This window comes from Sarcophilus harrisii, chromosome 4 (assembly GCF_902635505.1).
Source record: "Sarcophilus harrisii chromosome 4, mSarHar1.11, whole genome shotgun sequence".
Lineage (NCBI taxonomy): Eukaryota > Metazoa > Chordata > Mammalia > Dasyuromorphia > Dasyuridae > Sarcophilus > Sarcophilus harrisii.
Genome location: NC_045429.1, coordinates 304,610,025 through 304,635,379, shown reverse-complemented (window position 1 = coordinate 304,635,379; position 25,355 = coordinate 304,610,025). Strand labels below are relative to the sequence as shown.

Below are 25,355 nucleotides of genomic sequence, written 5' to 3'. Positions count from 1 at the left end.
TTAACTATAACAATTTAAATGCAAAGAATGTCATACTCCCAAATCAAAAGAAAATGTAATAAAATTATAAACAAAAAGTTTTTATAAAGTGAGATAAAGAGATATGAGAAGATATCTTCAACAAACCCCTCTATGGAAGTAGAAGATCTATAAGTGCCCCACATTGCACATATTTTTGCACTTTTCCAATAAATTGATCAGTTGTGCTGATCTTTTTTTTCTCTTTTTTCCTTTCCAGAAAAAAAAAATGTTATTGTCACATGGGATGGCTCTTGGGAAGGGAAAGAGTATAATACATGGGATACTACAGTTAAGCAGAATATAAAAGGAAAAACTTATTTTAAAGGGAAAGGTATTCTTTATATAAGATTGCATGGTATAATTTTAATATGATGGCATATAACCAGATTTAATAGAAATTGATTGGATCTTTAAATAAAGTTTAGATGCAGCCATAATTTACCAGGATAGCCCTCAGCAATGATCTCTGTATTAATGGAAGTCTTAAAGTTTCACTGCATAGATGTTTCTGTGATACTGTACTCACACAGAGATAGCATATTACGGTTGACTTTTGAGAACCAAGTTGCATGTAAAGGAGAAACTATAATTTTGAATCATCTCAAGCATACATATTCCATTTGTTTTAACAGCCTGCATGTCTGAGATATAGTGAAACAAATCAGTGTGCCCTTAGGGAAAGAGGGGCAGTTTCAGACTGCTGATTCCCCCAATTCTTAAGTTTACTCTTCTATGAAATTATTTTTATTTCTAGACAATATCTATTTTAGATCCTCCCCAAATTACCTGGACTCATTGAATCCAAGCTTAGATCCCAGACAAATAATCTAGACTTCTTCAAATCCAAAATTTATTTTCTTGGTCAGTCAGAGTTCAGACACCTATTTACCTTTTTAAAATTTGTCCAGGTGACAAAGTTCTGAGGAACCCTTTAGTGGTTTTCCAATTCTGGTCACCTAGACCCAGTCTGGATATTCATTCTCCTGATTTATTAAAATAAGGAGTGCCCCCTTGCTGGGTCACAGGATTCCCTGTATGGTGTGTAAAGCTACAAATTTTCAGATATGACTATCTAAGATGATATCATGCAGGATGTAGAACTGATGCAGGGGGCTTTTCTTTTTTATGTTAAACTTGTGCAATTCTTCTATATGTATTTCCACAAATATGCTGTATAAAAAAAATCAGATCAGGGGCAGCTAGGTAGTAAGTGGATAGAGCACCAGGCCTGAAGTCAGAAGGATCTGAGTTCAAATTTGAGCTCAGACACTTAACACTTCCTAGCTGTGTGATCCTGGGCAAGTCACTTAATCACAATTGCCTCAGCAAAAAAAAAAAAAAAAAAAAAAAAAAAAAAAAAAGAAACAAAAAAAAGAAAAATCAGATCAAAAAGGAAAAAAATGAGAAAGAAAACAAAATACAAGCAAACAACAACAAAAAGACTGAAAATACTATGTTGTGGTCCACATTCAAATCCTTCAAATCCCACAGTCCTCTCTCTGGGTGTAGATGGCTCTCCCCATCACAAGATCATTGGAACTATACTGAATCATCTCATTGTTGACGAGAGCCGAGTCCATCAGAATTGATCATTGTATAATCTTGTTGTTGCCGAGTATAATGATTTCCTGGTTCTGTTTATTCACTTAGTATCAGTTCATGTAAGCCTCTCCAGGCCTCTCTGAAATCATTCTGCTGATCATTTCTTATAGAACAATAATATTCCATAACATCCATACCTTATTCAGCCACCTCCAACTAATGGGCATCCACTCAGTTTCCAGTTTCTTGCCACTACAAAAAGGGCTGCCACAAACATTTTTGCACATGTGGGTTGCAGGGAGCTTTTTTTTGCCACTTTGAGAAAAATTGGTTTGTGAGCTAAATAAGCTTTATGATCTCGCTTATCATGGCAGGGTTTGAGGAGTGCCGATCTAGCAGCCAAAAAGAATACCAGACTAAGTAGTATATTTTCTGTACAAATTAACAAAATCTCTAACTTATTCAGAAACTTGTCAATAAACAATGTAATTAAAATAGTAGACTTTTAAGGTCTTTCCTGAGCTCAATTAATCCAAATCTATGAGCAAAATTAACCTCAGGCAAAATTGATTCCATAACTCATAACGACCTTTTTAGGAAAGCAGGTTCTCCATTAATGTCAAAATAGAGGACTTAATTTATTTTTAGCAACTATTAAAATAATTTTTTTCTTTTCTTTTTTAAATGGTATTTTGTTTTTCCAAATACGTGCAAAGATAGTTTTCCTTGTGCAAAAGTGCACTTTTGCAAAGTCTTGTGTTCCAGATTTTCTCCTTCTCTTCTCCTTTCTCCCCTCCCCAAGACAGCAAACAATATGATGTAGGTAAATGTGTGCAATTCTTATAAACATATTTCTATATTTGTTATGCCAAACCAAAAAAAAAATAGATCAAAAGGGAAAAAATACAAGAAAGGAAAAAACCAGCAAACAACAACAAAGAAGTAAAAATATGATGTTTTGATCCACATGCAGTCTTCATAGTTTTCTCTCTAGATATGAAATAAAGAACTTTAAAAGAAATGGCCATTGGGGTTTGGGAATTAGGTGCCCCCCTACTATAGAATGAGTGGTTAAGCATTAGAAATATAAGCAGAACTTCTAAGAATTGTGGAATAAAATGATATTCAGTGGATAAGCATTTATTAAGCACTTACTATGTGCCAAGTAACATACAAGCACTGGGGATACAAAGAGAGGCAAAAAACAGTTCCTGACTTCAAGGAGCTTATAATCTAGTAGGAGAGATGATATATACAGGATATACTATATACATGCTATATACAGGATAAATAGCAAATAATCAATAAAGAAGGCACTAGAACTAAGGAGGATTAGGAAAGATTTCCTATAGAAGACAGAATTTTAAGTGGGACTTGGAAGAAATTAGGGGAGCAACTAAGTAGCACAGTGGCTAGAGTACGAGCCCTGGTAATTAGGGGGAGTTCAAATTTGGCTTCAAATACTTGACACTTAGTATTTGTATGACCCTAGACAAATCACTTAATCCTGAGTGCCTCAAAAAAAGGATAATAATTAGAAAGGCAGGCAATTCCAGGCAAGGGAATTCTTTATTCCCTTAGCACTCTGAATTTTTATATAATGCTCAAATTAGGAAAAGAAAAAACACAGGGAGAGGGGAAGGGACATTCATCAAGGAGAGAGGCTAAAGATGCATGAAGGTCACAGCTTTCTGAATATAGAAAGCAGGATATCTCATGGTTCCTGAGTCCTTCGTATTTACTGATTCCAGGGCTGATGGAAGGCAGTGTTTGAATATGGAATTACTTCTATTTACCCTGGTCCTATAGATAATACTTACTCTCTACTCGCAGTTTCTTTTGTTCCATGATTGTTAACTCCTTCTTAAACATGTCCACTGAAGCCAACTGATCCTCTCTTTCGTGGGTCAGTTTGACAAGATCTTGCTGTAATCGAAGCCACGTCATCTGTTGCTTAAGGAGTTCTGCATTATGTTCATCTATCAGCTTGGTCAGTCTTCCAATTTCTAATTCAACTGGTCCTAATTCTTCCCCCTGAATTAGAAATGTTATTTTGATAGTGTCTTGTGAAGCTTTTTGCACTTTAGAAAGTAGGTTAGAGAAGCTTCTGAAGATGAGTGAAGCATTACCGAAGAGTGTATAGCATTAGATTTACAGAGTATTTTTATCAGGAGCAACTCCAAATGTTTAAAGAAATGTAGTTCTTACACCTGTGACCTTGACATATTTTTACCATGTTTCTAAGCAGAATCCCAGTCATATATTTCCTATATATACTCTGATCTCTCTGAGGCTACTCCCCTCAATGTAAAATCATGTTCCTGGCTGGGGAAGGGTCTTCAGAAGATAGATACTTTCTACATCTCCTGATTCTAGGGGTCTAGGGCATGGATTTCTAGTACTATCATTCATGAGGCTATACTAGTGCTTCTCGTTAATAACCAGTTAGTGACTTCAGTTACCTTTTAGCAAAGACATTTTATAGTAAGAAGCTGATACAATCTCCCTAAAGCCTGGGGCACACTCTCACAGTTCTATGGGAAAAATATACTTCAGACAAAAGAATACAATGATAGTTAAGTTGGTTATATATGCGGCAAAGGGATATTTCATAAGTCTTGACGTTCTTTGGCCATGCTCAGGTTTAAAATGTGCTCTTTGAAACCATTTCCCTCCTTGGGTGACTGACTTTCTGAATCTATTTGTTCTCAGTGTATCACTAATTTTGGCCCGAATTGGAGTCTCTCTTTGGAGTCTCTCTGATCTCAGCTAGATGTATTCCAATGGTATGGTCAATGAAAGAGAGAAGGAAAGGGGAAAGAAAAAGAAATTTCCCAGCAGTAATTCCCTCTGAGAAGTTTGATTCCCAAGTGGAAAGGAAATTCTCAACCCCTGAATTGGTCAACCCTCAACCCACTACTGAATTGTCCCAGCACTAGACTGGCCCACTGTTAAAATATGTTTATTTACTATCCTCAGAGGCATGGTTTGCTCTTTTAGTTTACCCAGTCAGCTGTTTCTTTCTACTGGCCCCTGGACCCAGATGGCTCCAGAGGGGAAAGTGAGGCAGGTGACCTTGCCCAGCCTTCCCTCACTTAAATCCAATTCACTTGCATGTCATAGTATCACTTCCTTGATGTCATGGTCCTCTTCTAGAATGAAAAAATATCAGCCCCAACAATAAGAACATATTGATCTAATAGAAGAGGTTCATATTTCATAAAGATACCATCATTAAAGTCATCTTATTTACTGTTTTAAAAATTCCATTATTTGTGATTATATTCTGTAATTAAATTAGTTGTTGTGGAGGTAAGGAGAAAAGAAAAATCATTTTCCTCCTCCCTTTTACTGGAAAGATTTCAAGGAGGATTTAGGTTTCCCCTTGGACCTTTCATATGAAGGAAAATGCCTGTGATGGCTAGCCTGACCAGGATCATAGGTTCTTACCCCCAAATCATTAATAATCTGATCCACTCTCTTGTTGAAAACATTAATGAGCCCTTGCTTGCGCTCAATTAGTGTCGTTCGTCTAGCAATTTCATTTTCACTGCTGGTGATAAGGTCATTTATCTTTTCCACTTCCTTGTCCAGCTTTTTGAGTGTGTCTTTATGTTGTTCTTTTCTGATATTGGTATTTGTGATATTAAGAGCAGTCTGTGCAATGTCTCCATCAATTTTGGAAAGCTGTGTTATCTGAATGGTTAGAAGAAATAAAAAGGAAAAATTATATTTCCTAAAATTATTGCTTTCTTCTGTAACAACTTCTGAGAAGTTATAAATGAATATGGGCTTTCTCATACTGTTTAATTCATACCTTCTCACTTTACATCTGAATGTTCAACCACAGAAATTCCAAATACATAACCAGGAGATGACCCACCAATGTCCCTTTTCTTATAATGTTCATCTTAAGGATGAGTAGCAAATCTTGCCCCACGAAAGACCCAATTTATCAAAAGCCCAAGGACCACTTCCAGTTTATATCCAGATCAGTAAGTAGGCCTTTCACTATAAAGCAAGAATCCTAATAATTGAAAAACATAGTTGACATTTGGTTCAAAGAGTACTATATGCCCGGGACCAAATGTCAGTATCAGATAGTTTGTCTGATGGACTACAAGAATATTGTAGACCATAAAGAGAACAATGGAGGATGTATCCTCACCACCATGAGCTATTCCAGTTCATCAACCTGTATTCGGTTGCTCTGATTTCTCCACTGAACAATGAACAACAATTCAAAGCCCAAACTTTCAACACTATAATTTCAACTTTATTAGAGTCAAATTGATTTACAACTCTAAGACATCATCCTATAAAGAAATACAAGGGCAAAATAGAGTTATGACAAAAACAACTAAAAGGTCTGAAGATATAAATCTCTATGTTAATCTAAAGGGTGATATAGTGAAAATAACTTTAGACATGGATTAGGTTTGAATCTGTGTTCAGATATTTACTACTTGTAGAGAGTGTCTCAAAAGTCCCATCTGACTGATGGCTCAAAAGATAATGTATTACATAAAAGACAGACAAAAATAAATGCTGGTCCCCATAAGGCATGATGTGGAATGCAGCAAAGGGGGCAGGAATTTAGACATTTTAATTCCAAACCAAGCAAAATGAGACACTTGAACTGGGCAGTATGTTAGTGAGAAAAGCCCTTGTGAGATGGTACCACCCTTCTTGCCTATAAAGCTGTAATGCCAGAGCAATATGAAAGGAAAGATGCTCCCATAGCTGCTGATGACTTGGAAAGAATTGCCTCACCATGTCTGTCTTTTGCTTCTGAAGCTTAGTTGCTAGGTGCTGGAAATATTTGGTCATCTTGTTGGACATCTTCTGATCCTGTAGCATCTCTAAGATGCTATTCTCCTTGTTCTTCTTGTAGTCCAACTCGTTTTCTATGTTGTGACAGATCGTTTGCAATTCATTTGTGCATACTGCCCGCTCCTAGTGAGAGAGAAAAAGAGAGAGACAGAGAGAAAGACAGAGACGGAGAGGGACAGACACAGACACACAAACACAAAGAGAGACAAACACAGAGAAGCAGAGACAGAAGCAGAGACACAGAGAGATGCAGAGACAGAGAGAGGGAGAAAGGAAGAGAGAGGGAGGGAAGGAGGGAGAGACAGAGAGAGAGGAAGAAAGAGGGAGGGGGGAAAGGAGAAGGAGGGAGGGAGAGAGAGAGGGAGGGAGAAGAGAGAAAGAAAGAGACAGAGAGAGAGAGACAGAGAGAGAGAGAGAGAAAGAGAAAGAGAAACAAGGTAAGAAATGGAACCATTCTGCCAGATATAGGTTTCAAGTACTCATAAATGTCAGTTCCTTGACACCCAAGTACCATGTTTTGTGACATACCGAATAGGCTCGAGTGTAGGCTTCTTCAGTACTATGCAGTGTCAGGGTATAGGTGGTGAACTCCTTTTGCAGGGCTTCATGCTTGGACATGCATTGGGTTATCAGCTTCTGGTTAACATTAGTATCATTCTCAGCACGATTTAAAATGTTTGCCAGGAGTTCATTCCTTTCTTCCTCTTTCATGATGGATTTTTTATAAGCTTCAATTTCACCATCCATGGATTTGGATTGATGCTTGGAATCTCTGTGGGTAGGAAGAAAATCGAGAGAATGAATGTCAAGATAAGTAATTTTTTATATAAGTGTACTTGACCTGACAGGAAATCCATTTTTACAGAAAGTAGTTGGAGATCTTATTTGTAAATGATACCACTCTGCCTCCAATTAGCAGATGACACTCACTACTTTTTATTTATTATTATTTTTTTAAAACTCCATCTCCTTCTCATGTCCAAGCTGGAAGTTCAGCTCTCACTCATAGACCAGACTTCAGGTTATTAACACGGAAAGTTTAGATTGCTCTTTGATCTTGGTCAGTGCTTCCCTCTCTAAGTAACCTGGTAATTTCTCCCTCCCAAAGATATAACTGCTGTTTTTTTTTTTAATTTTAATTTTTAGTTCCAAATTCTCTCCCTCTCTCCCTTTCCCTACCCATTGAGAAGGCAAGAAATACAACACCCATTATACATATGAAGTCATATAAACATTTCCCCATAGAAGCTATGTTGTTGGGGGGAGGGGGAAAGAAAGGAAGAAAAGAGTTTAAAAATACCTCAACCATGCTTCAAGGTGTACTCAGAGTCTATCAGTTCTCTCTCTGGAGGAAGATGGCTTTTTTTTTTTTTTTTTTTTATCATGAGTTCTTTGAAACTGTCATGAATCATTGTATTAATCAAGAGTTGCCAAGTCTTCCAGAGTTGATTATCATTACAATATTGCTCTTACTGTGTACGTTGCTCTTTCTCCTGGTTTTGCTCACTTCACTTCACATTTAAATTTTCCTAGGTTTTTCTGAAAACAACCCCTTCGTGGTACCTACAGCTGGTGTCATTTCCACCATGCATTGTATACACTCCCAACCTACCTCCACAACAATGTTTATAGGCCTTACTTTCTATCTTCCCAAAGTGCCATGAGCTCAAAAATAATTCCGTGTGACTTTTTGTTGCCTTTTCTGGTCAGAATTTGATTTGGTACTTTCTGTGGTCATTTGATAGCAGAGTTTTTTTTTAAATTAATATGCATTACTTTATGAATCATGTTGGGAGAGAAAATTTAGAACAAAAGAAAACCCCAGGAGAGAAAAAAACAGGAAAAAGTGAACATAGCATCTGTTGATTTACACTCAATTTCCATAGTTCTTTTTCTGGATGTAGATGGCGTTTTCTATCCAAAATTCATTGGGATTGTCATGGATATAACAGAGGTTTTAAAGGAAGTTTGGCAATTGTGACCTTTCATTCAACCACCTTGATTCTACTCCATACCCAAAATGTAAAAGCTGAACTCACTACAGGGACCAGTCTCTTTTGAGGCAGTTCCTTTGTTAAGATACAGACAGTGTCAGCTCTCATTTAGACTTCTAACAGTGGGGAAGAGGAGAGAATTTCTCCCTCCTTCCCTTCTCTAGGAGCAGCTATACAAGCCATAAATACATGGCTGTAAGACTGAATTTTCTGGGATAAGCCTAACAGCTGACCTTAATTCCAATGGGACAGCATCTTAAGAGGATAGGGCACTGGACTTGGAGGCATGAAGACCTGGTTTCAAACCCTATTTCTTTCTTATTAGTCTCCTGTTTCTTCATATGTAAAATGGAGGAAGGAAGACTGGATTTGAATTCTAAAGTTGTTTTTTACCTCTAAGTCTATTATTCTCAGTTTTGTGATCCTCTCTTCTGCTTTGTTTCTTTCAGTACAAGAAACTGAACAATAATCCTAAAGGATGGATGTTTTTAGCCTCATTAAAGTTCCAGAGTCAGGTGCTGATCACACTACAGGAAGTAATTTCCACAATAACTTCTTGGAGAAAGAGAAGAGAGCACTGATGCGAGCAATATTCTACAACCAAGGGGGTAATGCCAAAGCTATATCTAGCTGATGAGGAGATATGGACTTGTAAGTTGTCCAGATAGTGCTGATATAAGCTAAAAGCAAATTACTTGTTCAGAAGTTCCATAAAGTGTTTCATGTTTTAAGTATGTACTCTTGCACACTTATGATTCTTTTATGTGTTAAACATTTTTGGTGGTAGAGAAAACAATTATCTGTCCTATATCTGATATTTACTAGTTTTTTCTTTGAACAATTTTTATAGCATGGATCTTGTTATAGGGGAGACCCTGGACAGTCACCATACCTAACTAAATATTTGAGATATTTTCCCTAGGATTCCAGGATAGAGGTATAATGGACCAGAAAGTATAAGAAAAAAGGACTGAATCTCCATTTTGAAGTCAGCTTCTTCACAACTAAACCCAGTTTACCTGAATTAATGGTTAAGCCTCTTTGTGTAAAAGGGGTCCTTGGGCTGGGACTAAATGTGCTTCCTATCCTCCTCCATCTCTTAGAATCTCTGGTTTCCTTCAGCCCTCAGCTCAAATAGCAAGTTCTATAGCAGGTCCTTTCCATACCTTTTTTCCATCTACTTGGTATATCTCCTAAGTACTTATTTATTTATATGTTTCCTTCCCCATTAGAATATAAGCTCTTTTCTGTCTTTCTTTGGATCCTCCTCCTGCTTTGGCCAACAGTAAGACATACTAAGCTAAAAGCTGGTAATATACAAAAAAAGATGGTAGGCCTGTTCTCTCTCAGAGCTTACTTTTTAATGGAGGAAGAAAGCACATCACAGAAAACTAAAAGCAGGAGGAGCAGGGCATTAAGAAATGAATCCCCAGTGAGAAACCGAGAGATGGTTGGCCTGGATGCCAGCCTTAAGTGGAAGAGTCTTACAATAGGAGGGGCCAAGGATACTTCTAGGGCTGAAGTGATCTTTTAGGATCAAGAGTTTTCTGGAGAAAAGAGAAATCTGGGGGAATATACTTTGCTTTGACCTTACCTCCCCCATCATTGGTGCAATTTGGTTAGAAGATGACTCAGTCTGTCTGACAAAGAGCCTTACAAAACCACTAAAGATACCTAGCTTGATGAAACTTCCATAGAATAGTACCCTCCACATTGCTGAAAGGTACCTAAATTACTGGCTCATTCCATATAACTAATAAAAAATAATAATAATACATCACATTTAAATCATATTTTAAGGTTTGCAAAATGCTTTTAATATATCACCTAATATTATCCTCACAAAAATTCTAGGAGGTAGGTGCTATTATCATCCCCATTTTACAGATGAAAAAACTGAAGCATAGAGGTAGGTAACCAACCCAGAGTCAGATAACTAGGAAATATCTGTAGCAACATTAAAACCCAAGATTTCCTGATTCTAAAGTCCTCACCGAGATGTTCACGTTGGCCCTGGGTGCTGAAGGACAATTATCCAGTTTCAACATTTTATCTACAGAACCATATGGCAGCTACCATTGCCCAAAATGACATTCCTATATATGTCTAGGAAAGGGAAATAGATAAGGAGTATTTTTGGTAAATTAAGCAGATCCTGTACTTCAAGGATGGGAAACTACTCAACATGATCCTTAATGATGGTGGGAAATTTCACCAATCATATTCATCCCAAATACTCAACTCCTGAAAGGCATCTAAGTGGTAACTAGGACAGATTTCCACAATCAATATAAGATGAGGTCAGTGACATTCTGAAGGTGCCAATCATCAGCGTGGACTTCTCTATCACAAGGGTAAGTTTAACAATCTATATGACTGCCTTAGTCACCCAGGGAAGGCATCAAGAGTACTCCAGACAAAGCGACTGTGGTGGCCGACAACAGGGATGAGGTCAAAGGCAGTATTCAGACCCTTTGGGGTCATCATCACGGAGATAGTTCCCATCAGTATATTGCAGACCTCTATAGAAGGCTACTAGGTGACCATCATGCATAAGATTTGCCAAAAAGTGTCTATGTCATTATCACAGACTGCATGCTGGGCAGGCCTTATGATTAGATAAAGAGCAACACCATTTTTTGTAAAATTGGACACTATGATGTGGAAATAAAAGTGGCTAAATGAAAACATTGTCAAGAAAATGAAAGTGAAGTATGAGGTAAACCAAAGTCACCTGAGCTGGCTAGTGAACTCTAGATGTGCCTTGGGGTCCTTTAGGCATCAGGGGCTGGCTCAGATTGAGCTGTGGACTTACAGGGACAAGGCCCCCCAGAGGTACATTATATGCATCAAGAGCCAGCTGGATAAGGCTGTACGTAGCCAAAGCTTTTCTTGGCAAGCTGAAGCTGAAGCTGGCAAACCTCATTTCCTGTGTAGACTAATAAATGGCAGCTGATGGGGGAGGGGAAGAATAAACTATTCGTGTCACACGAAACGTAATTCTAAACGGTAAAAAAAAAAAATCCCGAGAAAATTAGAACTGGGAAGAATCTTTGAAATAAACACAAACGGAAAAATAAAAACAAAAAAACAAAACCATGTTGTAGCCCCTTGTCAACTCCAGGGGCTACTGGGAAGTGTAGTTTTCTAGGTCGAGAGGTAGAAAAATGATCTTGGAGTAATGTGGTCAAGAATAATTGGAGCTCTGTGATAGGGTGGAGCCTCAGCCAGAGGTGGGAGCTGATTGCAAATAAAAGCTCAAATTGATTTATAATGAGGAGCGGTGAAAGCCTTTTCTGGATCTTTGATCCACTTAAGTGATTTGATTGGACAAAATAATTTGTTTGTTTGAATATGCCTGCCAATGAGTATTGTGGTGAATGGATGAATTTAAATACCTTTGGCTTCCCTCCCCTCTCTGGTGCCCTCGTTCCTGCCTTGGCAAAGCAGCGTCACTTTACTGTTGGAGTTTTCTATTTTTTTTTTTAAGCTCTGAATATTTGCTTTTTATATATATAGCTTTGTCTACAGATAAAGATAAGTTGGGTTTTTTTGGAGGGGGGAGGGGAATGAAGACGTGCTTTTGCTATGTAGAAAATAATATACCGATTAGCAGAGATTTTCCCGCTTCCCCCACCCCTTCATTCCCTACCTTCCTCTCCAAAGTGAACTACGTCAATTCTGCTCAGTAGTCAGGGAAAGAAAAAAACTTCCCTAATGGGGGGCTCTAAATCTGCTTAATTTCCAGAATACATGGCATAACTAGCTCCCTGAAATGGCAAGTGGAAAGAACAAATATGAACCGTGGGACTATCCATCTTGAGATTTAAAAAGAAAAAAAAAATCTGTGAGCCTTTATTAATTTCTATGGTGACGCGAAGTGGGGTTTCAAATTGTAATCCCTAGCCTTGGGGAAAAGAAACCTTTTTGTTTAGGTTTTTTGCCCCCTCTCTGCTTAAGATTATATAGGCTTTTTAGTTTTCTAAATTTTACTTGTGCCCAGCACCCACTTCTTTGAAGCTATCCACAGTTGCGGTCTCTAGTTAATGTCCTCTTACTTTCTCATCAACTATTCACTATAAACTCCAAATGGATATATGACAAATATAAAAAATTCTATCATGTTAAAAAATAGAGAACTCTACATAGGCTAGAAGAGATCTTTAACAAGGGACAAGGGTGATCATGAAAAAAGAAAGTAAACAATTTGAATTACATAAAATTGAAAAGCTTTTTCATAAGCAAAATAAAATTAGAAAAGAAACAACTGGAGGAAATCTTCACAACAAATTTTTCTAAATAAGGTCTAATATCCAAGATATTTTAAGATTTGATAGAAACATGTAGGATCAAGAGACATTCCCTGATTAATTATACTATATATATATATATAAAGAAATTAAGAGAGTTTTCAAATGTAGAAATGCAAAATATTAATCAAACAAATTAAATTGATCCAAATCATTAAAAATAAAATAAATTTAATTAAAATTACTCTGAAGTCTCTACCTCACACTTATCACATGAACTTAAGTCCACTGCTAAGCCTAAGAAGAGAAAAGCAACTCAAATACTGAAAATATCAAAGCAAACATCAGAAAAGCACAAAAAAAATGACATTCATTTAGCTCTTCCTCAGTGCAAAGTCAGAAGAGCCTATTGCTTTTCTGTGGAGAGTACTAAGAAACTATTCCATTTGTGTCTTTATATTAGAATAATTTTCTATTTAATTTAATCTTTAGTCACCCAAACATTTTGAAATTAGTGGTTCTGTATTGTTATTTTTCTGATGTTCCTTTTATTTATTTTTTTTTATTTTCAGGGTATTATTTTTAAATTATTTTTATTTTTTTTCTTTGACATTCTTAAGCATAGTTGACCTCTGTGGTGTCAGGTATCCATAAGGTCCAGGAGGATATTAGAGTGACATCAAACCAGTTTATGAACTTACTTAAATTTTCAATATGATCTTTTATACCTTGTGAATCAGAAAATGCTACCAGGGCTTGATTGTTTTGCTGATAAGACTTGAAAAAATGAAGAGGAAAATGTTAAAAATGCAGATTAGACTTAAAATTATATCCTGGAAAGTCCTCCATGAACTCAAGCAAAGTGAAATTTACTGTATACAAAGTAATAACAATGTTCTGGGATGGCCAGCTGTGAATGATTTTGCTATTCTCCATAGTACTCTGAAGGATTTATGATGAAAAATCCTATCCATCCCCAAAGAAGGGACTGTGTCTAAATAAAGACTGAAACTTCCTCTTTCTCTGTGTGTTTCTTTCTCTTTCTCTTTCAATTTATTTTTTCTTGAGGGTTTTTATTTTCGTGAGTGTGGGAGATCTGTTTTCTTTCACAACTTGACTTTTATGGAAATATTTTGCATAACTTTACAAGTGGTTTCTTAACTCTAGATGGGGATAAAGGAGAGAATCTAGAACTCAAAAATTTAAAAAACAAATGTAAAAAAATATTTTAAATGTAATTGGGGAAACTATTCAATAAATAAATTTTAAAAAGAAAAGAAAAGTGCATCCTGTTTAACATTTTTCACCCCTTTTGAAAACTGGTTGTAAAACATTTACCAGCACACTACTGCCTATGTCTATACAAGGTCAGTGTCAAGGTCTTCTGCAGTCCTCTATAGTAAATGCATTGGAGAATTACATGTACTAATTTAAGTTGAAATCCCCATTGTCCTTCTGCATTCATCATGCTACCGACTTCTGGAGCCCCTTTCATACTTCTCTTGGCATGTGATCAGAAGGAAGCTAGGTCTTCTTCCCTTTACCATAATTCCCTAGTTCTCCTTCCTTTTCTTGATCGTACAGTTAATGTTTTATTATGATTATCAGTGGTTATCATGCTCACTGTATTGCTAAGCAGGAAGACAAGTGTTGTCAATAGCCTAGAACAACAAATGTCTAGTTTTTCATTATTTCTAGTTATTAGTATTAAGGAAGAAAGATAAATGTAAAAATTCTAGCAAAGACAGAGCCAGTTCTTTGCCTCCTCGTGTATGGACATCATTGAATCAATTCACATGAAAAACAGAATCACCCATTTCAAGTTTGCTTTCTTTTATGGGGTATAATGCTCATTCAAAATAGTAAAAAGGAAACCTGTTTTCTCACAGGAAAAGGCATATATTAAATACATGCTTTTTCTTAAAAAATGAACATTTAGCAAACTTTGTTGTTAATCACATAGTCTAAAGATCAGTTCATACTGTAATAGTTTTGGTACATTTTTATATAGTACAATGTTACAAACTTTTACACAGAAAAGAGGTGGAAAATAGATTTCATTATGTTTAAAAGAAATAGATTTCATCATGTTTAGAAGAATTGCATGTTTAACCTTGTTATTTGTTCTCTAGGGGAAGGGAGAAGTGGGGAAGGAGGGAGAAAAATATGGAACACAAGATTTTGCAAAGGTGAATGTTGAAAATTATCTTTGCATATTTGAAAAACAAAAAGCTATTATAAAAAAAGAAAATAGATTTCATTCCTACCTGTGTAATGAGCACCTATGATATTTCGATTTCTTTAACCCTGCCAATAGATCTCTCTTTCTCTCTTTTTTAAATGAGTAGCAAAATTGTCTTAATAATTACTGCTTTGTAGAATAGTTTGAATTCTGGTACTGTTATTCTTCCCTCTTCTCCACTTTATTACATTTGAGATTCTTGACATCTAGTTTCCATGTAAATTTACTTATTTTTTTCTAGATATATAAAATATTCCTTGGGGACACTAATTGATACAGCATTGAATAGGTAATTTACTTTAAATTACTTTAGGTACTCTTGTTACTTTTATTATAACCTACCCATAATCAATTAATATTTCTCCACTCCATTTCTGAAAAGAATGTCTTATAGTTATATTCATATAGTTTCTAGGTATATCTTGGTAGATACAATCTTAATTTTTATAGCTTCTTGTAGTTACTTTGATTGGAATTTCTCTTTAGTTTTCCTAATGGATTTTGATGGTTATATAATACATACAAGAATGCCAATATGTAGGTAGATTTGTTTTCTATCCTGTAACTGTAATGTTTAGTAATAATTTTAATTAATTGTGAGTTGAATCCTTATGTTCTCTCAGTATACCTTTATATCATTTTCAAAAAGTGACAATTTTATTTCTTCTTTGCCTATGCTTATTCCCTCAAATTTCTTTTTTCCTGTTTTATACCATATCTACCAATGACACCTAGTTAGCAACTTCCTAGTATAATCAGAGATGGGTCAGGGACATTTGTCTACAAGATCCTTTGTCTACACGCAACAAAAGTGGAGAGCCTTCCTGAGAAAGCATTGAGGTAGTGAGAAATCCTTAGAGAGGAGGCAATTGGAAACCACTGGGATCTGCAGAGACCATGATATCATGGCAGCAAGATGTGGATTTGGACATCCAGGTGTTTAGGGGCTTTAAGGTCCTTAATATTCTATCCTGAAATGCCACTGAGGACCCTGAAGATGATGAGCTCTGAACCTCAAAGATTCAGGAAAGTCTAATTTCAGGAGGTTAAAAGTCAGTGTAGGAATCCAGGAGATTTAGGGTAAGACAATGATGCAAAAGCACAGCAATGAGTGAAATCTGACCCTGGATAAAGCTTCAGTTTAGGAACTATGACTGGAGATAGGAGAAAATCAAAGAAAATGCTTACCAGCATATAAAAATCATTGTAGGTTGAGAGATTTCTTCAAAGAAAAGGAGTAAATAATGCCACAATAAATACAAGTGGAGACAAAGAGAAAAAATTTTATTTCATGAGGACCACATAAATACCTAGAAGAAATAAACTAAAAGTTTTCTTTTAAAATCCCAGGAGGATAAAAGGGAAAAGAGATTAAATAGTTGAGAAATGGAGAAAGTCTTAACCTTAATTGTTGTTTGTCCTTCCTTCTCAAAGACCATGAATTCAGGTGAATCAGATTTAAGTAAGGCAGGTCTGTTTAAGGTCATCTGCTTCACTTTCTCCTCCACAGCTATCTGGGTCTAGTGGCCAAATATGGATAAAGAAGCCTGGAGATGGTCCTAGATGACATTTTAAGCTAAGGTCTTCAATAGGTTGCTGACCCACACAGCTGGATACAAAAATACGTAAACAACCAAGTAATAGACTCCTTGAAAATAAGTATCAGTCAGAAGCAATCAGAAATCAATAATTTCATGACACTGAAATATTAGAAATAAAAATAAAGATTAAGAATAATCAAATATATGATGCTGAAAACAAATGACTTGGAAAACAAGTCTCGAAAGGATGTTTTAAAAAATCACTGGTCTTCCATGATAGCTGGAAGGAATTTAGGTAAAAATTTGATTTAGAGCAACACCTCAACTGTATTCCAAAATAAGCTATAAATGGGTGTTGTTATCTGAGTCTTTGTAACCCCAAATGGGGTTATTCTTGGCAAAGACACTGAAGTATTTAGTTTGCAAGTTCCTCCTCCAGCTCATTTTATGGATAAGGAAAATGGGGCAAACAAAGTTGACTTGCCCAGGGCCACATAGCTAGTAAGTATCTGAAGTCAGATTTAATCTCAGGAAGAGTAGTCTTCCTGACTCCAGGCTCTATCCACTGTACTATCTAGATGCACTAGAAACGTGTACCATAAAAGTCATGTCATAAAAAAATTACAACAGCAAGGAAGAAATTACCTTTTGGATCTATGGATGGAAGAAAAGTTCATGATAGAAAGCACAAGATAAAAAGGACAATTTTGATCATGTAAAATTAATAAATTTTTGCTTAAACAAATCTAACATAGTAACAATTGGAAGAAAAATAGATAACTGGGGAAAAGTCTTAGAAAATTTCAGTAATAAGGTTCTCATTTCTAAGGCATGTAAGAAATATTCAAAATTTTCAAAAACTCAAATTTATAAAATTAAGAAACATTTCTCAACAAATAAGTAATCAAAAATATGAATTGATAGCTTTCAAACAAAGAAATCCAGGTTATTAGCCATATAATAATTAGATAAATGAATTTTTCAGGAAGTCAAACCACTGCCACCATTAGTCCTCTTCAAACCCTAATGGGATAGTCCATGACATTAGGCCCAATATTTTTGAGAATAGCAGTGACCTTCAGCTCAGACCTGTTCCCAGTCCATTTCCCAGAGCAATCATTGAGGGAAAGAATCATTGTGGAGAAGGAGCCCACTTTCCTCATCACCACAAACAATTGCTGCCCAACTGCCACCAATGATCAAGACACAAGAGCCCCATAAGTATCACCAACATCCTAAGCTCCAGTCCTCCTTTCAGTACAACTCTACTAATGATCATCTGGCAAAGCAACTTCCATGGAAAGACCAACGCTATAAGTGCCAATAAATTGCTTCCTATAAGATAGGCAAACCAACCTAGTTAAGGCAGCAAGATCCAGAGGGAGACAATAGGTGACGTTTGTCAAGCAGTTCAAACTACGATCTCTTTCTTGATAACCGTCTCTCCTCAGACTCTGACAGAGACAGCCCAGAAGCCTAAACCTAAGAGCCTTGAGAATAGCCTAGTTTCTAGCCTAGTATTCTCAGCCATCACTGCTAGGCTTGTACCCCTAAAGAAACAGTAGAAAAAGGAAAAAGATCTATATGTACAAAAATATTTATAGTAGCTCTTTTCATGGTAGCTCCAATTTAAAAATTAATGGGCCACTCTCCTATTGAGTAATGGCTAGAAAAAATAGTGATATGAGGCAATAATAAATTATGAAAACGTTCAATTTCAAGCTAGGAAGACTTTTATGAACTGATGCAGTGCAGTGAGCTGAACTAGGAGAACAATTTAACACAAAGTAAATACAACTTTGAGTGGCTTTAGAAATTTGATCAAAGGCATGATATGCTACAAGTCCTAAAAAGTGAAGATAAAACATGCTACATCAGACATGTGATTAATTTATTAAAATGCAGGAGGAGACATTCATTTTTAGATGGACTATACAGATAGATTTGAGGGCTTTGAGAGTAGTTGTGGTTGTTTTTCAATTTGCTCATTTAGGGATGGGGAGGAGTAGGTAGGAGAGAAATCGGTTAATTAAAAAACTTGCTACTTAAATTTTAAAAATTAATTTAAAAAATCAATGGTTTCATGAAACTGGAAGAAATATTAAAACCAAATCAAAAGATCAGAAAATATAAGATCTCTGGTATAAAAAATGACTGACCTTGAAAGAGAAATAATTTAAGAGTCACTGGACTCCTTTAAAACCATGATTTTTAAAAAAAGCCTGCACATTTTATTCAAGAAATCACACATGAAAACTGTCCAAATCTATTAGATCCAGAAATCAAAGATAGAATCTACCAATCTACCAACTACCTCCTGAAAACAACAAACAAAAGGAAAGTCCCAGGAATCTCACAGGAAGATCACACGAGAGCTCTTGTCCAAGAAAAAAAAGTATTTCAAATATCTATTCAGAAAGGAGTTCAAAAAACAAAGGACTACACTCAGGCTCAGTTGGTCAATAAGCATTTATTACTCACACAGGAGGTGTATATGGGAGAAAACCTTGGAATACAATATTCCAAAAGGCAAAACATATAACATAATGGCAAAGGATAATATTCTATAAAGCTGAATGTAATACAAATAATACAACAGGGCAAAAAATGCAACTATAATGGAAGAGAGAACTTTCAAGCATTTTTAATAAAAAGACAAGTTGAGCAGGAACTTTGAAATGAAAACACATGAGTTAAGAGAAACTTAGCAATTCAATTTTGATTAATTGAAAGGACATGTATGATAATATAAAGCTAATGTTTTAGCAGAGGGTTAAAAGCAAGCATAACTTCAAAAATTCAACATCTTCAAAGGTAAATTTGAGGAAGTTAAATAAAAACAGAAGACTTGGGGTTGAATGAATTCTGCTCTGAAGGTTTTATTAGAAAGGAAGGTAATGTGCTGCAGTTGAAAGGTGAAAGATGGGACACAGATTTTAGGGTAAAAATACATCCAATTCAACAGGGAAACAACTGGGCCTGGAGAGAAGAAAATATCACAGAACAAAAACAAAAACAAATTAAAAAAAACAACTTTCCAGATCTTGAAGGAGTGAATAAAAAGGAAAAATACAATGCAAGGATGTCCCTTAGGTTGCCTTTTAAACATTGGAGGAGTAGTTGAACACATTTTGTTATACAAATGTAATAGAATATTATTTTGCTGTAAGAAATTTTTTTTTTAAAAAAAGCCCTGATTTGGAGAATCCTGAGAGGATGCACTGAGGCTAATTCAGGAGAACAATTTACATAAAGATAACATTGGAAATAAAAAGTTTTGAAAGACTTAAGAACTCAGTGCAATGACAAATCATGTCTACAGAGGATCTCTGAGGAAGCATGTTTCTCACCTCTTGACAGAGATAATGGACTCGAGGTACAGAAAAAAACAAAAAGTTTTGGACACAGTCACTGTGTAAATTCATTTTGCTTAACTATACTTGTTAACAAAGATTTTTCTTCTTCTAGTTTTTAATTTTAAAAAGGGTGTAGAATAAAAGAAATTAGTAATAGTGATACCAGAAACAAAGAAAGTATATTGGCATATTTTTAACTACACAGAAGTTCAGAAGGAAGTACAGACAGATAGGATAGTAATTTATAATATGCTTTTAAAAGTAAGCTTGTGAAAAAATAAGCTAGCAATATAGAAATTCAGTTTGATATACAGTCCTTTTTTAAAAAAAATTCTGCTACATATATGGAAATGCTCCTTTCTGGCAATTAAGTTTAGGAAAAAAAATTATTAAAAGGAAAAAAGAAAACCCATATGGTATAATAAGCAACAATGTATTTCTTTCTTTGGGCTTTATATATCTTTCATGCTATCTTTTTTTCATGTCTGACAACTCTAACTCCAACCCAAGTCTGGGCCAGTTTTCCTGAGGAACAGGATTGTAAAACTAAACTTTGTTTATGGGGAATGAGACAGGACTGGCTGATAGATAACTTGAGCCCCTTATGCTTCCTACCCAGTTCCCAAAAGGAGCTGGAGAGAGCTTGGGCAAGCACTAGCTTTGAATGGCAAACTGGAAATCTCCCTAGAGCCACAGACAGTTAAGAAATCTATATCCTACAGTAACTCTTGATTTCTGGTGCTTGCAACTCTAAAGACTACTAAGAGCAAATTCATCTTGATAAAATCATTCTATTCTTCCTTGCTTGAGCTTAAGAAGTCATTTATTCTTAGGTATTTTTTTTGGCTATTCTAATCAGTAAGATATCCCCAATTTCTATTTACTGCATACTTATTAAGGAGGCATACTAGATATTAGGATTGTCATTTCCCTAACTAATATTTGATGGGACAGAGTAAAATTAGAAAGAATAAGGTAAGGATCATCATCTCTATCACTATTACCACCATCACCACTTCTACCATCACAGGCCTTGAGAACAACCAAGGAAAAAAACTTTCATCCTGAATCTCTCTTAGCCCCAGACCACTGATACTTGATGTATATAGTAGTTAGAAAAAATTCAAGTCAATATTATTTTTGGTGATAGGAAAGTGAAGAAGAGATTATTTAGCTACCAAGAATCTAGATTCTGCCCGCCACTCTTTGCTAGACTGCAATACCAACAGTCATTCTCTTACTCTCCAAATAATAGATATTTACAATATATAGAATATTTACTCCATTTATAGAACATGACACAGTTATCCCGAATTAAGTCCTCTTCCTCAGGACGGCTGCAGGAGTCTATTTTGTCCAGCTAATGTTCAGTGAGCATACTTAAATGTCTTCCACCCTTTACTTGTGGTTTTGGATGCTTTCTTCTAGATTCTCTTTCCATTTGCCTTTTCTTTAAAAACAGAATGGGTCAGATCTCAGATCTGATATCTATCCATTTCACACATAGATCTCTTTATAATATATGGCCCAACTGCATATATTCTACTCAACCATTAAGACCAATTCCTAAAATAAACTGAATTTACAATCTGACTTTCAAATCATTCTATCATAAAGTATTATATCATTTTCAAAAATAATGAAGTGTATTCAATTACATTGCTCTCACTAAAAATGATTAACAATGATAATTTTAGTTAAAGCAAAAAGATTTTTGTACCATTAATAAAATATTATCAGTGAGTCAATAAAATATCATTTATTAATTGCCTATGTGTCAGGTTAGCTAAGAGAAGCAAAGAGAAGCAAACAATAATCCTTGCTTTCAATTAATAGGGGAGATACCATGTATACAACTCTATGCAAGCAAGATATATATTGGATAAATTGAGAGTAGTCTCATAAGAAAGGCAATAAATTAAAGACAAGGAAAGGCTTCTTGCAGGAGTATTTTTGAAATATTTCTTCTCAATCATCCTTTCTAATGTCTATTTTGCTTGAGTTATAGAGTATACATGATTATTAGTATAATAGCATATGTAAAAAGAATTTATAAATAACCAAGTAATGGAAGCTGTCTGCTCAAATTTTTTTTTTACACATAGGGGTATGCTATCAAAAATTTTTGTAGCCCATTGGACTAGATGATCCCTCAGGTCCCTTCTAACTATAAGATTCTTCCACACAATATAAAATTTTTCCACAGAAAATGTATTTCTTTTATTGAGATCTATATATCTTTTATGCTATTTTTAAAATCTTTTTTTACACCAATTCCTTGATCTTACAAACATCATTTGACCAGTCACATTATTTGTTCCCAAAAATATACTTTTGCAACCTCTTCTAGAACCATGAAATCCAAAAAAATATATACAAACATCTCCAAATAGAACTTTATCATCAATTCAATCATTTGGGAAGAAAAGAGAAATAACAATGGGGCTTTTCATTCTTCTCTATTCAGAGATTAAAACAAAGAAGATAAATAAATATGAAGGTATTAAATAGATGGTAGAAATGAAATCAAAAGAAGAGCTTTATTTTCCAAAATGAGTATTTTTTCTTTCCTTTAATCTTCCTAGGAAATTTGAGTATGAAAGCATTTTGCTGATTATGCACAGTATGCACTTTTAAAGAACTCAAGAATGAATGAAATCTTGGAAACCAATTATGGGGATTTTCTCAGTGGGGACTCGCTAGGTGGGATGAAATCCTCATTGCCAGGGATGAAGGCTGTAGAGGGCTAGGCCACAGCTAAAAATGATGGATCAAAATTCTACCTTGAATTTTAAACTAAATTAGAAAAGACTAAACCCAGGAAAAATTATCCAAGGTCAGGCTGTATTTTATAGTCCAGAATCTGACAGAATGTATCCATGATGTGTTTCTACCAGCTGTCCATTTCTTCCTCTTACAATAATTGGTAGTCCTGAATAAGAATATATTACATCACATTATAATTATTTTTGTACAGCTATCTAATTAGCATATTTAGAAAAAAAACAAACGGGTGGAAGAGAGAAACAGAGAGCCAGAATGAGTGGAAGAGATTTAGAAAGAAGGAATTTGAGGGAAGGGGAGAGAAAGAGGAAAAAATGAATGATAATTAACACATCACTGCCATGAGAAAATAATGACGACCTTACTATAGTAATAAACAAAAACATTTAGAAAGACTTTGCCCTTCTCAACCTAACACTGAGTAATATTTTTACATGTACAGTGTTGGGTCTTTGGGGATCCTATTACAAAAGAAATGCAAGAGATATCCCCTCTACTGACTAGTCACTAGAGTATATACATGAAGAAGGCTCAGATTGGTCTTTAATTATGTTCTATTTTTATTACAGTATTTACAGAGTACCTTATATCTTTAAAATTCTTTAGTTATACCATATTACTTTATACTTTGGTAGGTGAGAATTATTATTTCATTTAAATAAGATTAGTTAAAGTATTCATTTAACAGTTTCTATGTACTGTACTGTGTTGGGAATATATACATAAGTAAGAACAACACCTTGTCTTTGGGTAGTTTATATCCTAAAAAGAGGGTGGGACAGGGAGACCACATATTAAAAGGGTCTGTAAAGCTAGGAAGGAGCAAGTTGGGAACTAAACTGAAGAGCCAAGAGCTAAACAGGGTTAGGAGTGAGCAAGGAGATTCCCAGAAGCAGCTCACCAAGAGGAGGCTAATAGAAAAGTGACTACCTTACCCTTATAGAGGAGATCTTGTTACTTCTTAGTCCTAATCTTATCAAAACAGCATAAAGACCCTGATGTGTCTTCCTTTGCCTGTTGTCAGTCCCCATACCTGAGAGCTTCTAAAATAGCAGTGAAGGCTTCATCTCGGTGTTTCATTCCCACCAAACTGGCTGACCAGTTCTGTAGTAGCTGCTTTTTCTCCAAGTTGATAGTGTCTATTTCTGTGCAGGCCTGCAAAGGGATAATATCAGGAGATAGGAAGTTTAATTTACAAATAGAGTTTAGATATTCATTTTACCCAGGATAAAGTAAGAATAAAGAAATAAACAACCATTTAGAACCCTTACATATTCTACTCTTTTCTGCTTCTCCTCTTACATGTGGCACTATTTCTCAATCTCCTCAATTTTTGGCTCATCAAAATCCATCATGGTCCCCAAATGTGTTCGTTAAGGTTCTGATCTGGGCTCTCCTCTTTTCTCTCTTTATACTTTGGTCTGGTGACCTTATCCTATCCCACAGGGTTAATTATCATTTCTGTGGTGATGCTTCATAGATCAGTTCATGTAGTCCCAGTCTTCCCTCTAGTTTTAGTCCAGTATTGCTAACTTTCTTTTTAAAATTAAAGCTTTTTTATTTTCAAAATATATGCATGGATAATTTTTCAATAGTCACCCTTACAAAAACCCTGTGTTTCAAATTTCCCCCCCTTACCTCCACTCCCTTTCCTAGATAGCAAGTAATCCAACATATGTTAAATATCAAAAAATGTATGTTAAATCCAATATATGTATTTATATTTATACAATTATCATACTACCCAAGAAAAATCAGATCAAAAAGGAAAAAAGGAGAAAGAAAAAATGCAAACAAACAACAAAAATGAAAATATATATTGTGTTCCACATTCATTTCATAGTTGTCTTTCTGGATGCAGATGGCTCTCTTCATCACAAGATCACTGAAATTGTCCTCAATCACCTCATTGTTGAAAAGAGGCACATCCATAATAATTGATCTTCATATAATTATCAGTAGCTGTCTATTGAAAATTTAAAACTGGGAGATGTCACAAATTCAATTTGTACAAATAGACATCAAAAAGGACTCACATGTGCAAAAATATTTGTATCAGTCCTTTTTGTGGTGTCAAGGAACTGGAAATTGAGTGGGTGCTCATCAGTTGGGGAATGGCTAAATAAGTTATGGTAGCTGAATATTATGGAATATTATTATTCTCTAACAAATGATGAGCAGGCTGATTTCAGAAAAGCCTGTAAAGACTTATATAAACTGATGCTGAATGAAATGAGCAAAACCAAGAGAACATTGTACACAGCAACAAGATTATGTGGTAATCAACTGTGATGGACTTGATTCTTTTCAACAATGAATTGATTCAAGGTTAATTCCAATAGACTCATGACGGAAAATGCCACCCATATATATATAGAGAACTATGGAGAATGAATGTAAATCAAAGCATAATATCTGTACCTTTGTTGCTACTGTTGTTGTTTCCTTGTTTTCCTTTCTCATGTTTTTTTCTCTTTTGATCTGATTTTTCTTGTTTAGCATGACAATATGGGAATATGTTTAGAAGAATTGCACATGTTTAACTTACAATGAATTGCTTACTGTCTTGGGGAAAGGAGAAAGGGAGAGAGAGGGGAAAAGTTTGGAACACAAAGTTTTGTTAAGATGAATGTTGAAAACTGTATTTGTACGTGTTTGGAAAAAATAAAATATTATTAAAAAAAATAGAACTCATCATCTTTCCTTCAAACCACAGCCTTTCCTCAAATTTCTCTTTATCTGTTCAAGACACCACTATTTTCTCTAGATTAATAACTTTGACATTATGCTTA

The 25,355-nt window shown here is 35.2% G+C and overlaps 1 protein-coding gene across 1 annotated transcript in view; it reads right to left on the bottom strand.

Annotated features, from left to right (window-relative positions):
• Window positions 1-25,355, bottom strand: part of CCDC40 (coiled-coil domain containing 40) — a 92,013-nt gene that overhangs the window by 37,123 nt on the left and 29,535 nt on the right. Inside the window, exons 10-14 of the mRNA XM_031965586.1 lie at window positions 23,597-23,718; window positions 6,925-7,168; window positions 6,337-6,519; window positions 5,014-5,259; window positions 3,384-3,597 (exon numbers count right to left, since the gene is read on the bottom strand). Of these exons, the coding sequence (XP_031821446.1) occupies window positions 3,384-3,597; window positions 5,014-5,259; window positions 6,337-6,519; window positions 6,925-7,168; window positions 23,597-23,718 (1,009 nt within the window). The remainder of the gene's footprint in view (window positions 1-3,383; window positions 3,598-5,013; window positions 5,260-6,336; window positions 6,520-6,924; window positions 7,169-23,596; window positions 23,719-25,355) is intronic.